General features: G+C 35.2%; 1 protein-coding gene across 2 annotated transcripts in view; it reads left to right on the top strand.

Annotated features, from left to right (window-relative positions):
- Positions 1-2169: 2169 nt before the first annotated feature.
- The window catches only part of STK31 (serine/threonine kinase 31), a 65540-nt gene continuing 49417 nt past the window's right edge, over positions 2170-18292 (top strand). The window contains exons 1-7 of one of the 2 annotated variants that reach the window (XM_019727764.3): positions 2170-2215; positions 2303-2355; positions 4588-4686; positions 9274-9348; positions 11396-11554; positions 12595-12953; positions 13897-14071. In XM_019727764.3, coding sequence (XP_019583323.2) covers positions 2188-2215; positions 2303-2355; positions 4588-4686; positions 9274-9348; positions 11396-11554; positions 12595-12953; positions 13897-14071 — 948 coding nt within the window. In that variant the 5' untranslated portion in view covers positions 2170-2187. Of the gene's footprint in view, positions 2216-2302; positions 2356-4587; positions 4687-9273; positions 9349-11395; positions 11555-12594; positions 12954-13896; positions 14072-18292 lie in introns of those variants that run through there. The other variant, XM_088797693.1, reaches the window with a different exon arrangement.

Here is an 18292-nt window from a genome sequence, read left to right as displayed (position 1 = left end):
GTGTGACCCGGATGATGGTGCAGTCCCGCGTGCGCAGGCGCCCTGGGGCTCAGGCATGCGCAGTAAGTCTGCACGTGTGCGTCGGTGAGCTGTCGTGGCGGGTGCAGGGCGGAAGGCCCAACATGTGGGAACCGGCTCCCTTTTCTAGGGCTTCTGTGGCGGAAAGTGTGAGGTCAGTAGTAGTCCTCTTGGTAGGTTCGATGGTGGCCGCTTCCAGGGTGGTAGTTTTACCCCGGTTGCTGTTTAAGTCTCCCCGTATAGGGTGAGGCCCATTTCCTGGCCTTCCTTCGCCTTGAAGCCGCTCGCCTACCTCTGAGGGTGCCGGGCACCCCAGCTTCGGAGTGTGTGCTACCAGGATTTGAAATTGGCTTTCGGATCGCTCAGGTCTGAGGGTTCTCTTTTATGATGGAACACGCAGGGCTGTTGTGGGGTGGAATTCTCTTTTCCCGCAAATTCTGTGCCATTTTAAATTCAAAATCTCCCAAAATAGTTTTCAAGGAGTGACCTGGACACACGTATTCCAAATCTTGCCGTGAATTGGAGATTTGGAAGTGCCATTTGGTAATCTAGGTTTGCAAAAGAATGGGGGCAGCATTAGTTCCCTTATAACCATCAGGAAAAGTCTTTTTGACCTTTAAAATACGATTTAAAAACTACTATAGAAATAGCTTCTTAGAGTGTCTAGTGGGATTTCCAAAGTAAACATTTTCATTTTTACTAAATTTAAGCCAGTGTCTTCCAGGGACATAGAGTCCTTAAACAGATTTCAATTTGGTTTTACAACTTTTTTACTCAATTTAAAAATTGGTTTTTGACTGATATTGGAAGAGTTGGAGGAAGAATAAATGTTTTGAAGATGTTTTGGTGTTGTTTAGTGTATGTGAAAAAAAATCTAAGCTGTACTAAAAATTAGAACAAAGGATAAAAATTATGACCTTTCCCCCCCTGTGACATAGAATGAACTTTTCCTAGTTCAGAGAGCATTTTAAACTTCGGATAACTTTTAGATAACTTTTAAAGCTCTTAAAAAAATCCATATTTTCAGTTTCCTTCAAAGAACTCACACTTAGTGTGTAAAGTGCAATATTCTAGTGTATTATGGATAAAATTATAAACTAGTAGACGTTTATTTTGAAATATTTTGCAGTTGAGAAAGTATTTGTGGGGACAGAGCCAGGAGTGCAGTTTCCAGGCTCTCGGCCTCACGTGGAAAGGTGCTTACTCGGGTAGTAAATGGCCATCAACTGTGATTGGATGGCCATCAGCTGTGGCTAGTTGGCTGTCAGCTGTAACCAGTGAGTCATTGGCCACTAATATAACTGCTGTGGCTACGCTAGCAGCAAAGGGGGGCTAGCAAGAAGATGGTGGCTGAGCTAGCAACAGCGGATTGCAGTTAGCAAGTGAGGTAGGCAGAGAGAGAGTGGCAGAGAGAAGTGGACGGCACTTGTGGATAGTGTGGCTCCTGCTTTCTGTGTCTCCAACCCAGTTGCCAGCGAGAATATAGGGGTATGGCTCTCCTACCTATGGCTCTGTGGGTGTTCCTTTTTGGCCTCTCCATATCCTGCGTTCTTATGTGGGCAGCGGGATCAGAGACCCTGCGTGACACCCTGCATGACAGTATAATATGTAATGAAAATTAATTTTTAAGTAATGGGCAAAATTTGGTTCATTTTGCAGTCTTTAATTGCAGGATATCTTCAAAAGCAGAAATCACTGTGCCTTTTAAATGAAAAGGGATTACCAGTCAAGCATTTGTTCCATATATATTTGTAGTGTTTGTTTTTGTCTAAATTGTGGAAGTCCTACTCTTGCTTTGGGAAGACATCAATTATTTGAAAAGAATATGCACGTTTTTCCGAGGTACTGATTTATGTAACTGATCAAAATATGGATGAATTACCCACTTTAGTGTAAATTTGTAAAAGACTGGCTTAAGAGATAATTTCAAAGGTAGAGATGATATAGAATGAAATTGCAAAATGCAACGTACTCAAAATAATTATTGAAGAAAATGTCTTTCAGGTCATTTTTAATATAGAGTTTGAATTTTGATTATTTAGGACAAAACATACTTGTAGGAGTTTGAACATTACACGGTTTAGTCTTTATTCACTGTTAATGGACAGATTATTAGAACCTAATTAATTCAAGATACCGAATTGTTTTAGTTTTTCAGGAATTGTCCAAATGGATGAAGATACACATTACAATAAAGGTACTGGCACTAAAAATTATTATTGGATGTAAGAACTAGATGATCTTGAGTAATTTCTAATTTTCTTTGCATTGTGATTTGGTTTAGTTGAAGATGTGGTTGGAAGTCACGTGGAAGATGCAGTAACATTTTGGGCCCAGGTAAACCGCAGGCTGATTGATTTCCTCTCCCACTCCTTCGTCCACTAACAGGTCCTCCCCAAGAAAACAGAAATTAAAAACTTCAGAATATATATATCGTTGTCATTCTCAATTCCTAATTTTTATTGAACGTTATTATTGTTGGACAAGTGGGTACAGCTGGAAGTTAACACCTGAGTTATGAGTAGGATGCTCATAATACACTGAGGTGAAATAAAACAGCAAGAATTTAATTGTGGTTTCAGAATTACACTCAATTCAGTACCAACAATCTAGGCTGCATAAATTACTGAAGATTCTGAGAAACTGTTACATTTGTAAAGTTATAGCTCCATCTAGGGGTCTTTTATAAGATTGTTTCTTGAAAGATTAAGTTTTAAGATAGTCATTTTTTCTAATGGCTTAATTTTGAATTTGAGATATAGTATCTCATAAAATTGGAAGCAGTAATGGAGCATTACTAGTAAATTTCTGTTGGCTGGCTTTAAGTCAGATAAATTACTCAGTTTTAAATACAAAACAAGGCACCGAAGTCCCTGTGTTCCAGGATTTAAGAAGGCACCCCTCTAATGGACATAAGTGCTCACTAATTTTTAATTTTGTGAACTACACATGATATGGGAGGGGAATGACATTTCTCTATACTTCTTGTAGCATGAGAACTCTTTTGTGTGTGTGTGTGTGGGGGGGTGGAGTGAATTGACAATGTGGGAAATAGAATTTATGAGGAGAAAAATTATAGAAGAATATGATTAACTCAGAGTTCTTAAATCTGTGTAGAAAAACATACTGTAGGAGGGTGATATTAATAGAAAACTAGTGGCAAATTTGTCTCTTCTTGTGAATATATTTTCTAAAGGGTGCCCATGTGTTCTGATTCTCTGCCCTTTGTCTCTGTATTAATAGCACCTGTGTCCCTCTCAACAGGTTGTATGATAAATTATATGTTTAAACTCATTATATAGGAACAACATTTATTAGCGTAAAAAAAATTTTCTAGACCAGCACTGTCCAGTAGAAATATAATGTGAACTAGGTAAGTAATTTAAAATTTAGCTCACACATAAAAAGAAACAGGTAAAATCAATCTTAATAAATATATTTTATTTAAGTCAAAATATACAAAATTTCATTTCAAACTGTAATCAGCACAAATATATTAAGATATTTTCCTTTTTTCATACTAAGTTTTTGAAATCTGTTGTCAGCAAACTTTTTCTGTAAAAGATTAGATAGGAAATATTTTAAGGTTTGTGGGTTATGTAAACCTTAAAATACAGAGTCTGTCACAGCTGTTCAGCTCTTACCAACTCTGCCATTGTAGTGCAAAGGCAGCCCTAGACAATACATAAACAGATAGGTGTAGCAGTGATCCATTAAAACTTTGTTTATCAAAAAGGGTGTCAGAGGCCAATAATTTGCCAAACTCTGATTTCAGCCATGAAGTTGAAGCCCCTGTAGAAATTTAAACACAATTAAAAAAGTTAGGAAATGTGTCTTTAATGGATGAAAAGATTAAAACTACTAAGGACATCCATGTGAATTGAATGATTTCAAGAAGCAAACTATAAAATTTGATTGGGGTTGCGATGGGATATAGATGAAGAGTAAATAGAGATTTAGAAATATGTGTAGACAGATCAAGATGGAGATCTGTTCATGTATATTCTCTGTTTTTCTGCCCCTGGATTTCTGCCAGATAAGCCACTTACATGAGAACACTTCAGAATTTTTGGTAGACTTAGTTGGATGAGTGGCAGCTGAAGGAATCTTAAGTATTTGACTTCCACTTTTATTTGAAAGAGCTTTAATTTGTGTACAGGGGAATGCGTACAGTGTGAAATTGTTTTTACAGCATTACCTTTACACAACAACAAATATGTGAGAAGACCCATGTCATTTGGCCAAAATATGCTATTCATTTTGAGCAATTGTAATTTGATCTAAAGTAAAATCCAGAGACAATTGTTTAAAGTTACCTCTTCATATGATTTAATAATATTTAGTATCTTGGTTTGAATTTCAAGTAATTTGAACTCATTGGGAAGTAAATCTTTTCTATAACCTAGTCCCATTTCTTATAAAGAACTAATTTGAATTATGAAAAAACACTGACATAAAAATTAATTTTTAATGCTCCCCAAATTTTTAAGTATTATGCTTAGACCCTTAATTGTGTAACACTGTCAAATAATTTACTGAATCTTGTACTATATCTGTTCTTCCTTCTAGAGTATCAGTAGAAATAAGGATATTATGAAGATTGGTTGCTCACTGTCTGAAGTTTGTCCCCATGCCAATTCAGTTTTTGGGAATTTTGATCTAAAGAAGGTGAGCCATATTCTTGGATATAATTATTCCATCTCTCCTGTTATCTTTACTATATTTTAAATTTTATAGTTTTTGAAATTTTTGATGTATTTGAAAGAAAGGAAAAATTTTAGAGTTTGTATAAACTATAGTCATAATAAATTTATTCTTTCAAAAATACTGTGGCGTATCTGCTATGTACCAGGCACTGTGTTAAGCACTGAGTATACAATGGTGAACAAAACAGAATCCTTGGCTCTGACAGTGATTCACAAAAAAATCTGTAAGAGGTATCTATATGGAGAACAATTTGATGATTTTTTTTTTTTAACTAAAGTATAACTTACATACAGTAAAATGTGTATCTCTTAAGTATACAGCCTGATGAGGTTTTATATATGTATGCATCTGTATAATCACCACTGAGATCAAGATACAGTTCCATCAGCCCAGAAAATATTCTCAGGTCTCTTCTCAGTCATTTCGGGTCAGTAGTCTTCCTAACAGAGTTAATCATTGTTCTGGCTTCTATCACCATAGATTCATTTTCCGGTTCTTAAATCATATAATAATGTACTTTTAATATATATCTGGCTTCTTTGTTCAGCATATTTTTTGAGATTTCATCCATATTATTGTGTGTATTGGTATATTGGTAATTTGTTCTTTTTCAAGCTATGCATTATTTCGTTGTATAAATATATCACAATTTATTCTCCCTTTGTGGACATTTGGATTGTTTGTAGTTTTTGGCTACTGTGCATGAAACTGCTATGAAATTTTTATACAAGCCTTTTGCTGGGTGTACGACTATTAACATTTTTTTTGAGTATATACCTAGGAGTAGAATTGCTAAGTTGTAGGGTAGGCATGTTTTTCTTTAGTAGCTACTGGCCAAACTGTTTGGCAAACAGTATCAAAACAATTTGTATTTTTACCAGCAAAGTGCGAGAGTTCCAGTTCCTCCATGTCCACACCAATCCTTTGCATTGTCAGTCTTTTTAATTTTAGCCATTCTGGCCAGTATATAGTGTTAACTTGTGATTTTAATTTTATTTTCCTGATGGGTACTGAACTTAAGCATGTTTTCATAATATTATTGATCATTTGGGTATCTTTTTTTGTGAAGTGCCTATTTAAATCTTTTCCCCATTTTCAAAGTTGTTTGTCTTGAGGCACAGCTAGGATAACCTTATGAAAGTTACCAGGTAGTTAATAGTGGTTCAAGTATTCAAACTCACAGAGCCCACTTCCTTAACTGTTACCCTGTATTGCGCTAATTAATGAATTGTGGTAGATACTAAGTAATCATTTTTGGGACTGATAACTAGGGTAAGGTAAACATGAAATTTAAGGAGGCATTTGTGCTAGTGCAGGCTTGGTAGTTTAGAGTGAATGCCTCTTTAAATTTTATGCGTTGGGTGCCTCGCTTGCCTTACCCAGCTCCACGCTCTAGTTACTTAAATGATGGAGGTAGGTCTCTATTTTGCTATGGAATTAGGTGCAAAATAGTATATATAAAATGAGCCCATTTGTGTAAATAAAGCATAAACATATTCTAGTATATATGTAAAAAGTATTAATGTAAAATTATTTTCAGAGTGCATGTTGAAGAATTGGGATGAAAGTATTATTCTTTATCCCTTTCGATATACTTCGATTTTCTTTTAATAACATGCCTCTAATTTATTTTTAAATAATTAAAACCCCAACGGCATATATAAAAATGTGTAAAAAAGAAGAAATTTAGAAGGAAGGAAGCCATGTAACTTGGAGTTGAGCATCAGAATGGATAAGGTAATGAAATTTGTAGTTTTTAGGTTTTTTTTGGTGTTTTTTTTTTGGCATTCTGGTAGTCAATGACCATCTTTAATAGTGTTAAAAATTAAGACATGCCTGCTTTTCCTCTGTTGAGTGCAAAATAGATTAGTTGCTTTACAAAAAATTCAAACTAGTTTCAATAATAGACTTCTTATTGTTAATGATTACTCAGTCACTTCTGATTATCCATGAATGGATTATACTTTGTAAATTTTCCTTAGTGATTGAGTGGTTCTCTCCCTCTCACCATGTAGGCAGGTCATGGGCTATGAATAGTGGAGTTGTGAGAGGAGAAGATTGGGACCAGGCACAATGGGATTATGTTATAGACACAAATAAACCTATTTGGGAGAGACTTGTATTTATGATGGTTGTGACCATTCACACCAGCAGGGTCAAGAACTTCAGATTCCTTAACACGCTTGGGTCTCAGCTCTGTTCCTACCTAGACTGGGTTGCAGTGATACACCATTTCTATCACTTGGCTTATATTCAGTTGTTCATTTTATTGGCATATTATTACAAAGTCTTAACTAAAGATAATATGACCTTTTGCAGAGTTTGAAATTGAATAGGGCTGTAGATTATCAGCTATTTTTGTTACTTAAACATGTTTGCTTGCTGAAAAATGAAGTAAGATAGTTGGGAGAGGGTACCATGCCATTTGTGCCCTCTCTTGCTCTCCAGCTGTTGAATGGTAGCTAAGGAAACCAGACTCAAGTGCTAATTGAACATACCTGTCCTTTATAGCATTTGCTTTGCTAGATATCCATCTGTGTGTCTGACTTGATTTGTGCTTTGTTGCTTTGGGGAGTTGAGGATTTTTACGTTTCACACTGTCTTCTTTTTTGCTTTAAAATCTGTGAATTTGTCCTAGTTCAGTGTGATACACTTAAAATTAATTTTATACTCTGTCACTTAAAGCAGTGTTCCTCAACCTTTTTTTAACTATGCCCTTCTAAGGCATGTTTTCCCTAATGGGTCCGTTTCCCGAAAATGTTTTAACAACACAGATAAACTGTATATCTGTTTGTGTTGTCAGGTAGGATTGAACTTTGGAGGGCTACAAGCCATTGTAATGTCTAAGATACCCTCACCCACCCCCAAGAACGAGTTTTCAATCCCTTGGGAATATATTTCCCTCATTGAGAATGAATGATTCAAAGTGGTTATCAATGTGGGGTGATTTTGTATTTCCCACTTCCACTCTGAGGAGACATTTTTGCAACGTCTGGAGACCTTTTTGGTTGTCACAACTTGAAGGTGTATTACTGGTATCTTGTGGGTGGAGACCTGGGGGGAATGCTGCTAAACATCCTACAATGGATAGGACGACCATTCCCCCTTACCCCTTGCAAAGAATTAGCCTGTCTCAAATGTCAATGGTGCAGAGGTTAAGGAATTGACTTCAAGTATATACATTTTTCTCTTTATTTTACGTTTATTTTTTTTAAGGAGGGTGCAGCCTACAGTAGCCCATGTGGGGATGGAACCGGCAAGTTTGGTGTTATCAGCACTGTGCTGTAACAACCGAGCTAACCGGCCACCTCCTCTTTTTGTTATTTTATTAAACTAAATTAAATTATAAATTTAAAATAAATGGAAGTTCAGTATTAAGGATATTATCTAATTTACTTTTGTTCACGTAATAGCCCTAAAGTCCTTATATATAAAGCAAGAAGTATAAAAATCTTTTTTGGCTGGTAGGACATATGGATCTCACCATGGTTGAGAATTAGACTTAAGTAGCATGTACTTGGCATTTTTATGTTTTAGCAATTAATTTTACTAGTTATGTTTTCATACATTGAAACAGCATGATTTCAAGTCTTTGATGTTTGTACCTTTTTTTTTTTACTAAAGTGTAGTTGACAAACAATATTGTATTAGTTTCAGGTTTACGCCATAGTGATTCAACATTTATGTTGCTTATGAAGTGATCACCATGATAAGTCTAGTAACCATCTGACACCATACAATGTTATTATGATATTAATGACCGTATTCCCTACGCTGTACATTACATCCCCATGCCTTATTTAAATATTTTAAAGCTGGAACTCTGAACTTAATCCCATTCATGCTTTTTGCCCATCCCCCCAAACATCAGTTCGTTCTCTGTATCTATGAGTTCAGATCTGTTTGTTCCTTTATTTTGTTTTTTAGATTCCACATATAAATGAAATAATACGGTACTTATTTGTCTTTATCTGACTTATTTCAGTTAGTGTAATACCCTCTAGGTTCATCCATGTTGTCACAAATGACAAGATTTCATTCTTTTCTTATGGCTCAGTAATAGTCCATTGTATGTCATATATACTTTATCCATTCATGTATCCTCTTTATCCATTTATGTATTGATGGACACCTAGGATGCTTCCATATCTTGGCTATTGTAAATAATGCTTTAATGAATGCAGGGGTGCATACATCTCCAAAGAATATGAAAACACTAATTTGTGCCTTCTGTTTGAGTTTTCTGTTTTTTATGTCTTTCCTCTTCCCTTTTTTTGGAGAGGCAGACTAGCATAATGGACTCTGAAGTCAGATTGCCTTAGTTTGAATCCTGGTTCTGCTGTTTACTAGCTTATGACTTTGGGCATATAATGGTGAAAACAAAGCACCTGCCTCATAGGGTTGTTGTGAGAATAAAATAAGTTATATATAAAGTGCTTATTGACATAGTAAGTGCTTAATAAATGCTAACCGTTATTCTGATCTACTTAGCATGTTTGGATTCATTAAAACGTCAAATAATTTTCCTTTTTTTTTTTCTCTTTGTAGATTTATGGTGGATTATTTTCTGAAGATAAATGTTGGTACAGATGCAAAGTACTGAAATTCGTCAGTGATGAAAAGGCAGGAACAGTGTTCAGTTCTTTTGCCCTGAGGAATGTTTATTGTGGTTCTAACATTTGATGCTTATTTAGCCCTTCATTGCTTATTCATAATAGTAATAAAATCTGGTTCAATGAACTTGTAAACTGATTAAAACATATGTTTTTTTTCCCCTGGTGAACATAAAAGAAATGAATTGCTTAAAAAAATTCAGGTTAGATTTGAGAACATTTCTTCTGAATTTAAGTTGTTATATAACTTGGACACCCCCAGATTGTCCACAAATAGATTACATAATTTGTGGATTATTTTTGGTGACCAGTTGGTTCTTTGTACTCAGTTTTTTCTTTTTTTTTTTTTACATGGGTAATTTTCACTTTATTTTATATTTTTGCTTTTTTAAAAAAATATTTAACTTTAATTTTTAGATTATAATTTGCTGTACCTAAATATTACCATTAAATACTGCTGGCTACAAAGTCCTGTTTTGAAATGTAGAGATGGACTGATAGCTTTAAGAATGTGATAGATATTGCAGAATATATTGAATCGAGAATTTAGGGGGTGGTAAGCTTCTGTCTATACACCATTTAGTGGCACAACTAAAACTTGCAGTTGGAAGAAAAACCCGATTCAGGAGTGAACTGAGGTCCTTGGTTGCTGACACAATCCTCCCTGGCTTTCAAAGAATAAGTTTTTGTCAATATAAAAAAACCAGTCATACAAAAATCCCTATCAGAAGAAACAGTAGCAATAGAATAGATTAAGTTATTGGCATGTGCCAATCTGAATGACGGGGGCTAGCCAAGTGACAGAGCAGGGCTGGCTGGAGGCTGGAAATCTGGCTGGTGGTTGCAGCTCAAGTTCAGGAGCTAGGGTAGAACAGCGGCCTGGGAAAGGCAAATGGTTAGTGTACTCCTCAAAAAATCGTCGCTTTCCAAACCAGTTTCCAGGACACTTCTCAAACAGGGTTTGTAAACTCAGTTCTTAATAATTATATTTAATTTTTGCTGAGTAACTTTTAAAGGTTCATTCTATTAAGTTTCAGTAGGAAAAGAACATTTTATTGATTCTGAAGTTATGTTTATCTTTTACTTAATTGATGTGCATATTGCTAATAATGAAGATTGATTGTGACTTTCTCATGCCTTGGTTAAATGTGATGCATTCTCTTTGTGTTTAGCTATTTTATTTTTGAATTTGTGGGAGATTTTTAATGGGATTTGTAGAGAGTTGATTCTGAATAGCTGTTTGGTGACAATTGTACATTGCAGGCTGTGTAAAAGTATCTCTAGGCTTTCCTTTATAGTTTTCTTTCCTTATGGTGGCTTTTCTGGATTTAAAATATTTTATAATACATAATTTTGTAAATATTTTTCTTGGTGTAATAAGATGATAAGATTAAACAATTGGAGTAATGTTCCAAATAGATTTAAAAAAAAATCTCATGATTTATTACTGTTGTAGGTAACAGTTTATTTTAGTGAAATAGACCTTTTTCCCACAGTTTGACAACTGGAAATGATATTTTGCACTTGTTTTTGATTTGGCTTTATGTTTTTAAATTAAAGGGCAAGATGACTTTGACCTTGCAATAAACTGTTTTTCTTTTTTACTTTTTAAACAGATATAGATCTGGAGGTAAGGGAGAATTTGATTCATTTCCAAGGTCTAAAAGCTGAAGTGGGTTTAATTCTATCAAAGGAAGTTTGATAACTTTGCCTTTTCAGATTTTATTGTTTCTAACTTGAATTTAAGAATGTTGATTGATTTTAACATTCGAGATAGGAGAGGGCCATAAACTTCATAGATTTGTTTACTTAAATACCAGTTTTAAAAAAAGCCAAAATAAGAAATGGTGCTGTTGGTAGTAGTACTATTTGGTACTAGTCAAACTATCCTTATTTTGAGAATATTGTGGGTGCTTTCATTTCTGAATACATTTTGTCAATTTGAGGTAAAATGCTGTTGATTTATAGATAATTAACAAAAAGCAGCATGTTGGTGGTTTCTTTGGAGATACTTAATCTAAGTTCCATATTAGTATTTATTTCATTTTTTTCCCCAGTGTCAGGTCAGATATATTGACTATGGAAATACTGAAATTCTAAATCGATCTGATATAGTGGAGATTCCTTCGGATTTGCAATTTTCTAGTGTTGCCAAAAAGTATAGACTTTGGGGATTACGGATTCCTTCTGGCCAAGAAGTTAGCCAGTTTGATCAGGCAAGTCAGATTTTTAAATATTTTTTGTTAATGGAAGTAAAACTATGTGCTTGAAACAAACTATGTGTAGTTAAATTCCACTAATTTTCTTTAATGTAAAAAACCTGTATAAATTAGTGATAAATTTGAATTATAGGATAATTCAAAAGCAAATATGATACATTTGTGCTCATCTTTTGCTAGGTAAATATCTTGATGATCAGATAAAAGTGATCGATACGTGTGTATATATATGTTTTTATAATAAATGTAAATAGTTTCTTCTGATGTGAAAGCTTAAAAGGATAGTCTCTTATATGATGGAAAAAATGATGAATATAGTTATTCTGTTGTCTTTTGCTTTTAAGAAAGTATTTTATTAACTAAAAATGATCTTTAACATGGCTATGGCCATAAATACCACAAATTTGAAATTAGTGGAGTTGTAAATGAAGCAGATTTTATCATGTTGGCAGAGGCTCAATACTGTTGGATGTGGTAATTGGCAGTGATGTTCTGCTAATGTAGATTCTAGTTTGTATTCATTTCCATTAAATTTTGGATTAGTAACCTAATTCTGGAAGACATCTGATAATTTCAGGGGTGGTTTTACAGGAATTCTACCTGTTAAATCTGTGCAATCATGATGTGATTGAATCTTAGCACCTTTTCTAGATACCAAAATTCATTTTTATGTGCTGTAGCTCCTCAGGACACCATTATATTTAGTTGGGGCCAAAATGGTCAACACAGTCTGCTTGATTTAAAAAAATTATTCTAGGGCATTTAATTGATACATATTTAAAAATTTATACATATGTGTGCCTATACGGGTATTAGCTCTACTTCTGAAAGGAAGATTTCAGCAAGTATGTAATTGGAATATATTCATATACATGCAGAAATATATTTAAATATAGCCAATAATAATGTAAGACCACTTTTATAGAGATTTGAGAATGAAGAAATAAGATTCTTGGAAAAACTGGGTAGAAATAAAATAAGTGAAGAAAAACATGTTGGTATAGCTGGTTTATGTCTTTTTTTCCTTTCTTTCTTAGGGCAGAAACTTTTTGGGGAGCTTGATTTTTGAAAAGGAAATAAAAATGAAAATTAAAGCTACCTATCACGATGGAACAGTTATCGCTCAGGCTGAATATGGCACTGTGGATATAGGGGAAGAGGTGGCTAAGAAAGGCTTTGCAGAAAAACGCAACCTCACTGCCAGCGCTAACATCAGTGAGGAACAAAACTCAGATCCTGGTCAGCTTGTTCTCAGGAACCTCAAAGGCCCCATTCCCTTGTGGGGGCACAGATCAAACCAGTCAACACTCAGCAGGCCGAAGGCATGCGTAAGTGGGAGGCTGATGCTTGACATGAAGGATGACAGTGACGCAGGAACTCATGTGACATTTCCAAAGTAAGACTGTGGGGAGGCTTTTTGTCTTCCCTAATCGTTAATTCATGGTAGAAACCCTTGTCATAGTAGAAGTCAAGGCATGTGTTTTTGGAGTCCTCAGCTATGTCAGTGATTTTGAGGAAGTGATTATTTCGAGTTTTCTCAAACATGTAGTATTCTCTTTTTCAGCAGGAATATTTTCATTAAAAGCCATATTGAAAGAAAAATGATTCCTGAAACATTGAAATTTTGTATACCAACTCTTCATGACAACTCGTGAATACATTTATCAAAAATAAAGATCTACCCCTAAATCTGAATTATTCAAGCAAAGTTAGAATTTCCCATAAGCTTTGAAGTTTTTCCTATGGCTTCAAGAATAATGAGTGTCAGGGAATTGCCTTTCCTTTTAGTAGAAAAGAGGCTCTTTGTTCTTTGAAAACGTATTGTGATGGAGTTTTTTTTTTTTAGATAATTTTGAATTATAAACTTGAAGCAGAAAACCAGATTTGAGGTTTATAAGTACCAAGCCATTTATATACTTCTGTATCATGATCCGAGCCATGATGCCATGTGTTAGGTGATGCAGCTGTTTGTTGGGATCTTATCAGCACTTTAGGAACTAAACTGTCAAATGGAGTGAGGGTCATGGGGAGGAGGGTCGGAAGATATTGATACAGAATATGGTTTTTATTGTATTTGCTGGAGCTGGTGTTGCTACAAGGAAGTTGTAACATGTTTTCCGTGAGAGTTGGAGGCATTGTTTCTGAAGTATGACTTTAGTTGTAAAATCTAGTTTGTAGTAAAATATTTTTTAATGTTGAACTAGGTAAAGGTTTTAGATTCGTTTCCAAAATTAAGATATATTCTGGTATAAAAAGCCTAAGATAATTTAGTTTAGATTTCTGATCTCTGTCAGTCTTACACAGTTTGGTTTTTAACATGAGTGAATTTGTTTTTATAGGGAAAATTTGGCTGTTGGTGATTTTAGTATAAGGTCTAATGTCAGCCTGGCAAAAATTAAACAGGACCAGAAACTGATTGAAGAAAATGAAAAGCTTAAATCAGAGAAGGAGGTTCTTCTTGAAAGTTACAAGGCATTAGAATTGAAGGTAGAACAGACTGCCCAGGAACTTCAGGTATGGTATGTTCAATGGCTTAAGGTACTGGGATTTCTGTGTATTCATCCACTCTTACTTGTTTTATGTCACTTTTCCTTTCTTCCTTTCCTTACCCCACTCTGTCATTCTTTCTTTCTTACTTTACATTTGTTATAGATGAATTTTTGTATTATACTTCAAACTAATCTTTGAATTTCATTGGATGTTTAAAAGATTAATAATTTCTCATTTCCTCTTATGTTCTTTTAAAAACTTTTAACTATGGAAGTTTACAAACATTCCAAAAGGAGAGAGAATGGAATAATTAATCCCTATGTACCCATCACTCAGTTTACAAGTATTAAACACATAGGCAAAAATTTGCCTGAAAACCCTCTCCAGGGAACACTAAGTACTCCTCTGTCAAGGGGAACCTTACCAATGTAGATATATCTTGGGGATTTTTCCAGAACAAGATCTAATTGTAATTTATTTTCTTCAGTCTCAGCCCTCAGTGCCCCTTTTTGCAGATGTTTTTGAAATAGTGAATTGTTCTAAGCTAATTTCATATGTCTTATTTCTTTCCACTTTCCAATTTCCTCCGACAGATGTGACTGGGTATCCTTGAGTTCAGGCACAGTGCAAATCTTTCAGGAAACCATTATCACCTCCTTTACCCTAAAAATCCTGTTGAATACAAATATGCTTCTAAAGTGTAATGTTCAAACTAAATAAATTTATTTTTGTAGTATTTTTGAGCATGTGATGTAAAACTAAGCGTAAAGGAAGCAGCAATGGATGATAGGCAATCTTGTAAAATCTAAACCTTCTAAGTTATCTGAAAACAAATCCCATTCATAATATTTTACCGTATATGCTTTAGTATATATCTCTAATAGAAAAGAACTTCAAAACACATAACCGTAATACTATCCATACTTAAAATTTAACAATAACTCCTTAATATCATTTAATATCCAGTCAGTGTTCAGATTTCCTGTATTGTTCCATGAATGCCCTTTTATAGTTGGTTTCTTCCAATCAGGAGCCCATTTAGGTCCAAACATTGCATATTGGTTGATAAAAGTTGCTTAATTTACATCCTTGTGTTGCTTAACAGGCTCCTTTATCTTTCATGTACGCATTTACTTTTAAGGTTAGGTAGGTCTCAAGGTTGCTTAGATTCAGGGCAGTTTTCTTTTTCCCCCATACTGTTTGGTTTTCAAATATGTAGTATTTTTCTGACACCAAATGCATTATTTCTACACTAATTCTCCAATATCCATGGGATGTCCTACAATTCATTTTTGACATTAAATACCAGGAGTTAGCTCAGATGCCACAAATTAAGGACTCAGCCCCACAAGACTTCCTTTACTTCAGACACCAGCCACAAATCAGGTCCCTAGGCTACCCCCATTTCTGCCTGGCCAGCTATAAATTTGAGGATCCCCCTCTTGCCCCCAGGTTCAGTAATTTGCTGAAACAACTCACGAAACTCAGGAAAGGGCTATACTTAAGATTACAGTTTTAGTATAAAGGATAGAACTCAGGAACAGCCAAATGAAAGGAGGAGATGCATAGGGGAAGTTATGATGGGAGTGGAGGCAGGGTAGGGAGTAGGGGGTAAGGGGTCTTTCCCAGCACATGGATTTGTTCACTAATCTGGAAGTTTTCCAAAACCTTACTCTGAGTTTTTGTTTGTTTGTTGTTAAATCAAGGTTATTACATAGGCCTGTTTGATTAAATCATTGACCATTGGTAATTGAACTCAGACTCCAGCCCTTAAATGCATATGTGACATTTTCCAGGGAGGTCGGCCTCAAAAATCAGTAAATCTTGGGTTCTATCCACTGTAACCAATTCTTTAGGCAGGGATTTCCTGCTAGGGGCATCTCAGAGATACAATCTCTTCCTCTTAGAAAATAATAGTCTGTTCTCTTTAGAGGTCTAGTTGACAGGAGATTAGACTAGTCATCTGCCTTTATTCTTTTCTCTGGGGGTGTTCTCCTGTCCATTTCCATGAAGAGAATAAATGGATTACAGGTCACCTGTTTTACCTACTGAAGATACAAAATGTTTCCTTCAATCCCAGAAAGTTCCTTGGTGCTCTTAACCAGTCTGTCTTCTCCTTCCACCCACTATTTTGATTTATATCATCATAGCTTAGTTTTCCTGGTCCTGTACTTTATATAAATGGAATCCTCTGATATGCGTCCATGTTCTGTTGTGTCTGGCTTCATTCACTTAAAATAATGTCTGTGAGATTTATCTGTTGTGTATATCACTAGTTCACTTTCATTGCTGAGTGGCATTCGGTTGTATCAGTATACCACAATATGTTTACCCATTCTCCTGTTGATGGGCATTTAGGTTTCCAGTTTTGGGCCATTATGAATAAAGCCATTGTAGATATTCTTGTACAGTTACTTTTGTGGACAAAAAGTCCACATTGCCCAATATTAATATAGCATTATTTGCATCGTATTATCTTTCCTATGCTTTAATTTTCCATATAATGTTTCTTATAAGCTGAATATTAGTTGAGTCTAAACTTATTCATCTGGATTGATCATCTCACATCTTTTAATTGAAGTGTTTACCTGATTTTCATTTAATGTAATTATTGATATGATTGGGTTTAAGTTTGCCATCTTTTCCATTTATATTATTTGTTCTTTGTTTTAAAAACCATACTCATTATTTGTCATCTGATTTCCAGTTTTGTTTTTACCAGTGGATTATTAATAAGTTCAAGACACTGGAGAAACAAATGTTTTGAGCTAAGTTCATGATTATTTATTTTTTTAGTGAAGCTGGATCTTTTTGTTTTTCACGTTCTACCTCTCTTTTTTTTTTTTTAAAAAGATTTTATTGGGGATGGGGAATAGGACTTTATTGGGGAACAGTGTGTACTTTCAGGACCTTTTTCCAAGTCAAGTTGTTGTCCTTTCCGTCTTAGTTGTGGAGGGCGCAGCTCAGCTCCAGGTCCAGTTGCCGCTGCTAGTTGCAGGGGGCACAGCCCACCATCCCTTGCGGGAATCGAACTGGCAACCTTGTGGTTGAGAGGACGCGCTCCAATCAACTGAGCCATCTGGGAGCTCAATGGCAGCTCAGCTCAAGGTGCTGTGTTCAATCTTAGTTGCAGGGGGCGCTGCCCACCATCCATTGCTGGACTCGAGGAATTGAACTGGCAACCTTGTGGTTGAGAGCCCACTTGCCCATATGGGAATCAAACTGACAGCCTTCGGAGTTAGGAGCGTGGAGCTCTAAACGCCTGAGCCACCAGGCCAGCCCCAGAAGCTGAATCTTTTTGATTTTATTAGTTTCAGGTGTACAAAACAACATAATGATTAGGCATTTACACCCCTCACAAAGTGATAACCCCAACAAGTCTACTACCCCTTTGACATCATACACAGCTATTACAATACCACTGACTATATACTCCCTATGCTGTACTTTACATCCTCTCTCTTTCTCTCTGTTTATAAAGAGGGTACCAAAAAAATGCATACATATTTTAAGAAAGGAAAACTGTTTAAAATTGTAATACTCAATATATACCGATAACAAAAGATGAATACAAGTCACGTGTGACTTCTGCAATTACAAGAGGTGCTCAAAGTGGTTACCATCAGACACCTCTGATTACGGTGAACTGCTGTTTGAGCAGCACTGACCAAAGTGTCCACTTGCATACATTTTTTTGGCACCTGATATATATGTGTGTGTGTGTGTGTGTGTGTGTGTGTGTATCTATAAATAAATAGAAATATATTTATATGTATTCATATATTTTTACATAGTTATATAGTTATATGTAGGGTTACAGTTGACATTCAGTATAATTTTATATTAGTTATAGGTGTACAGTGCAATGGTTAGGCATTTATATAATTTATGAAGTGATCTCCCAATAAGTCTAGTACCCATCTGACACCATACATAGTTTTTACATTATTGACTATATTTCCCGTACTGTATTTCACATCCACATGACTATTTTGTGACTACCAATTTGTAATTCCTAAGCCCTTCACTTTTCTCACCTATCCCCCCAACTCCCCGTCTAGCCACCATCAGTTCTCTGAATCTAGGAGTCTGTTTCTGTTTTGTTTGCTCATTTATTCTGTTCTTTAGATTCTACATAGAAGTGGGATCATACGGTATTTGTCTTTCTCAGCCTGACTTATTTCACTTAGCATTATATCCTCTAGGTCCATCCATGTTGTTGCAAATGGTAAGAGTTCATTCTTT

Source organism: Rhinolophus sinicus, chromosome 4 (genome assembly GCF_057876585.1).
Source record: "Rhinolophus sinicus isolate RSI-liver-muscle chromosome 4, RSI-T2T, whole genome shotgun sequence".
Lineage (NCBI taxonomy): Eukaryota > Metazoa > Chordata > Mammalia > Chiroptera > Rhinolophidae > Rhinolophus > Rhinolophus sinicus.
The sequence above is the reverse complement of the archived record's forward strand: the minus strand, read 5'-3'. Positions and strand labels throughout refer to the sequence as shown.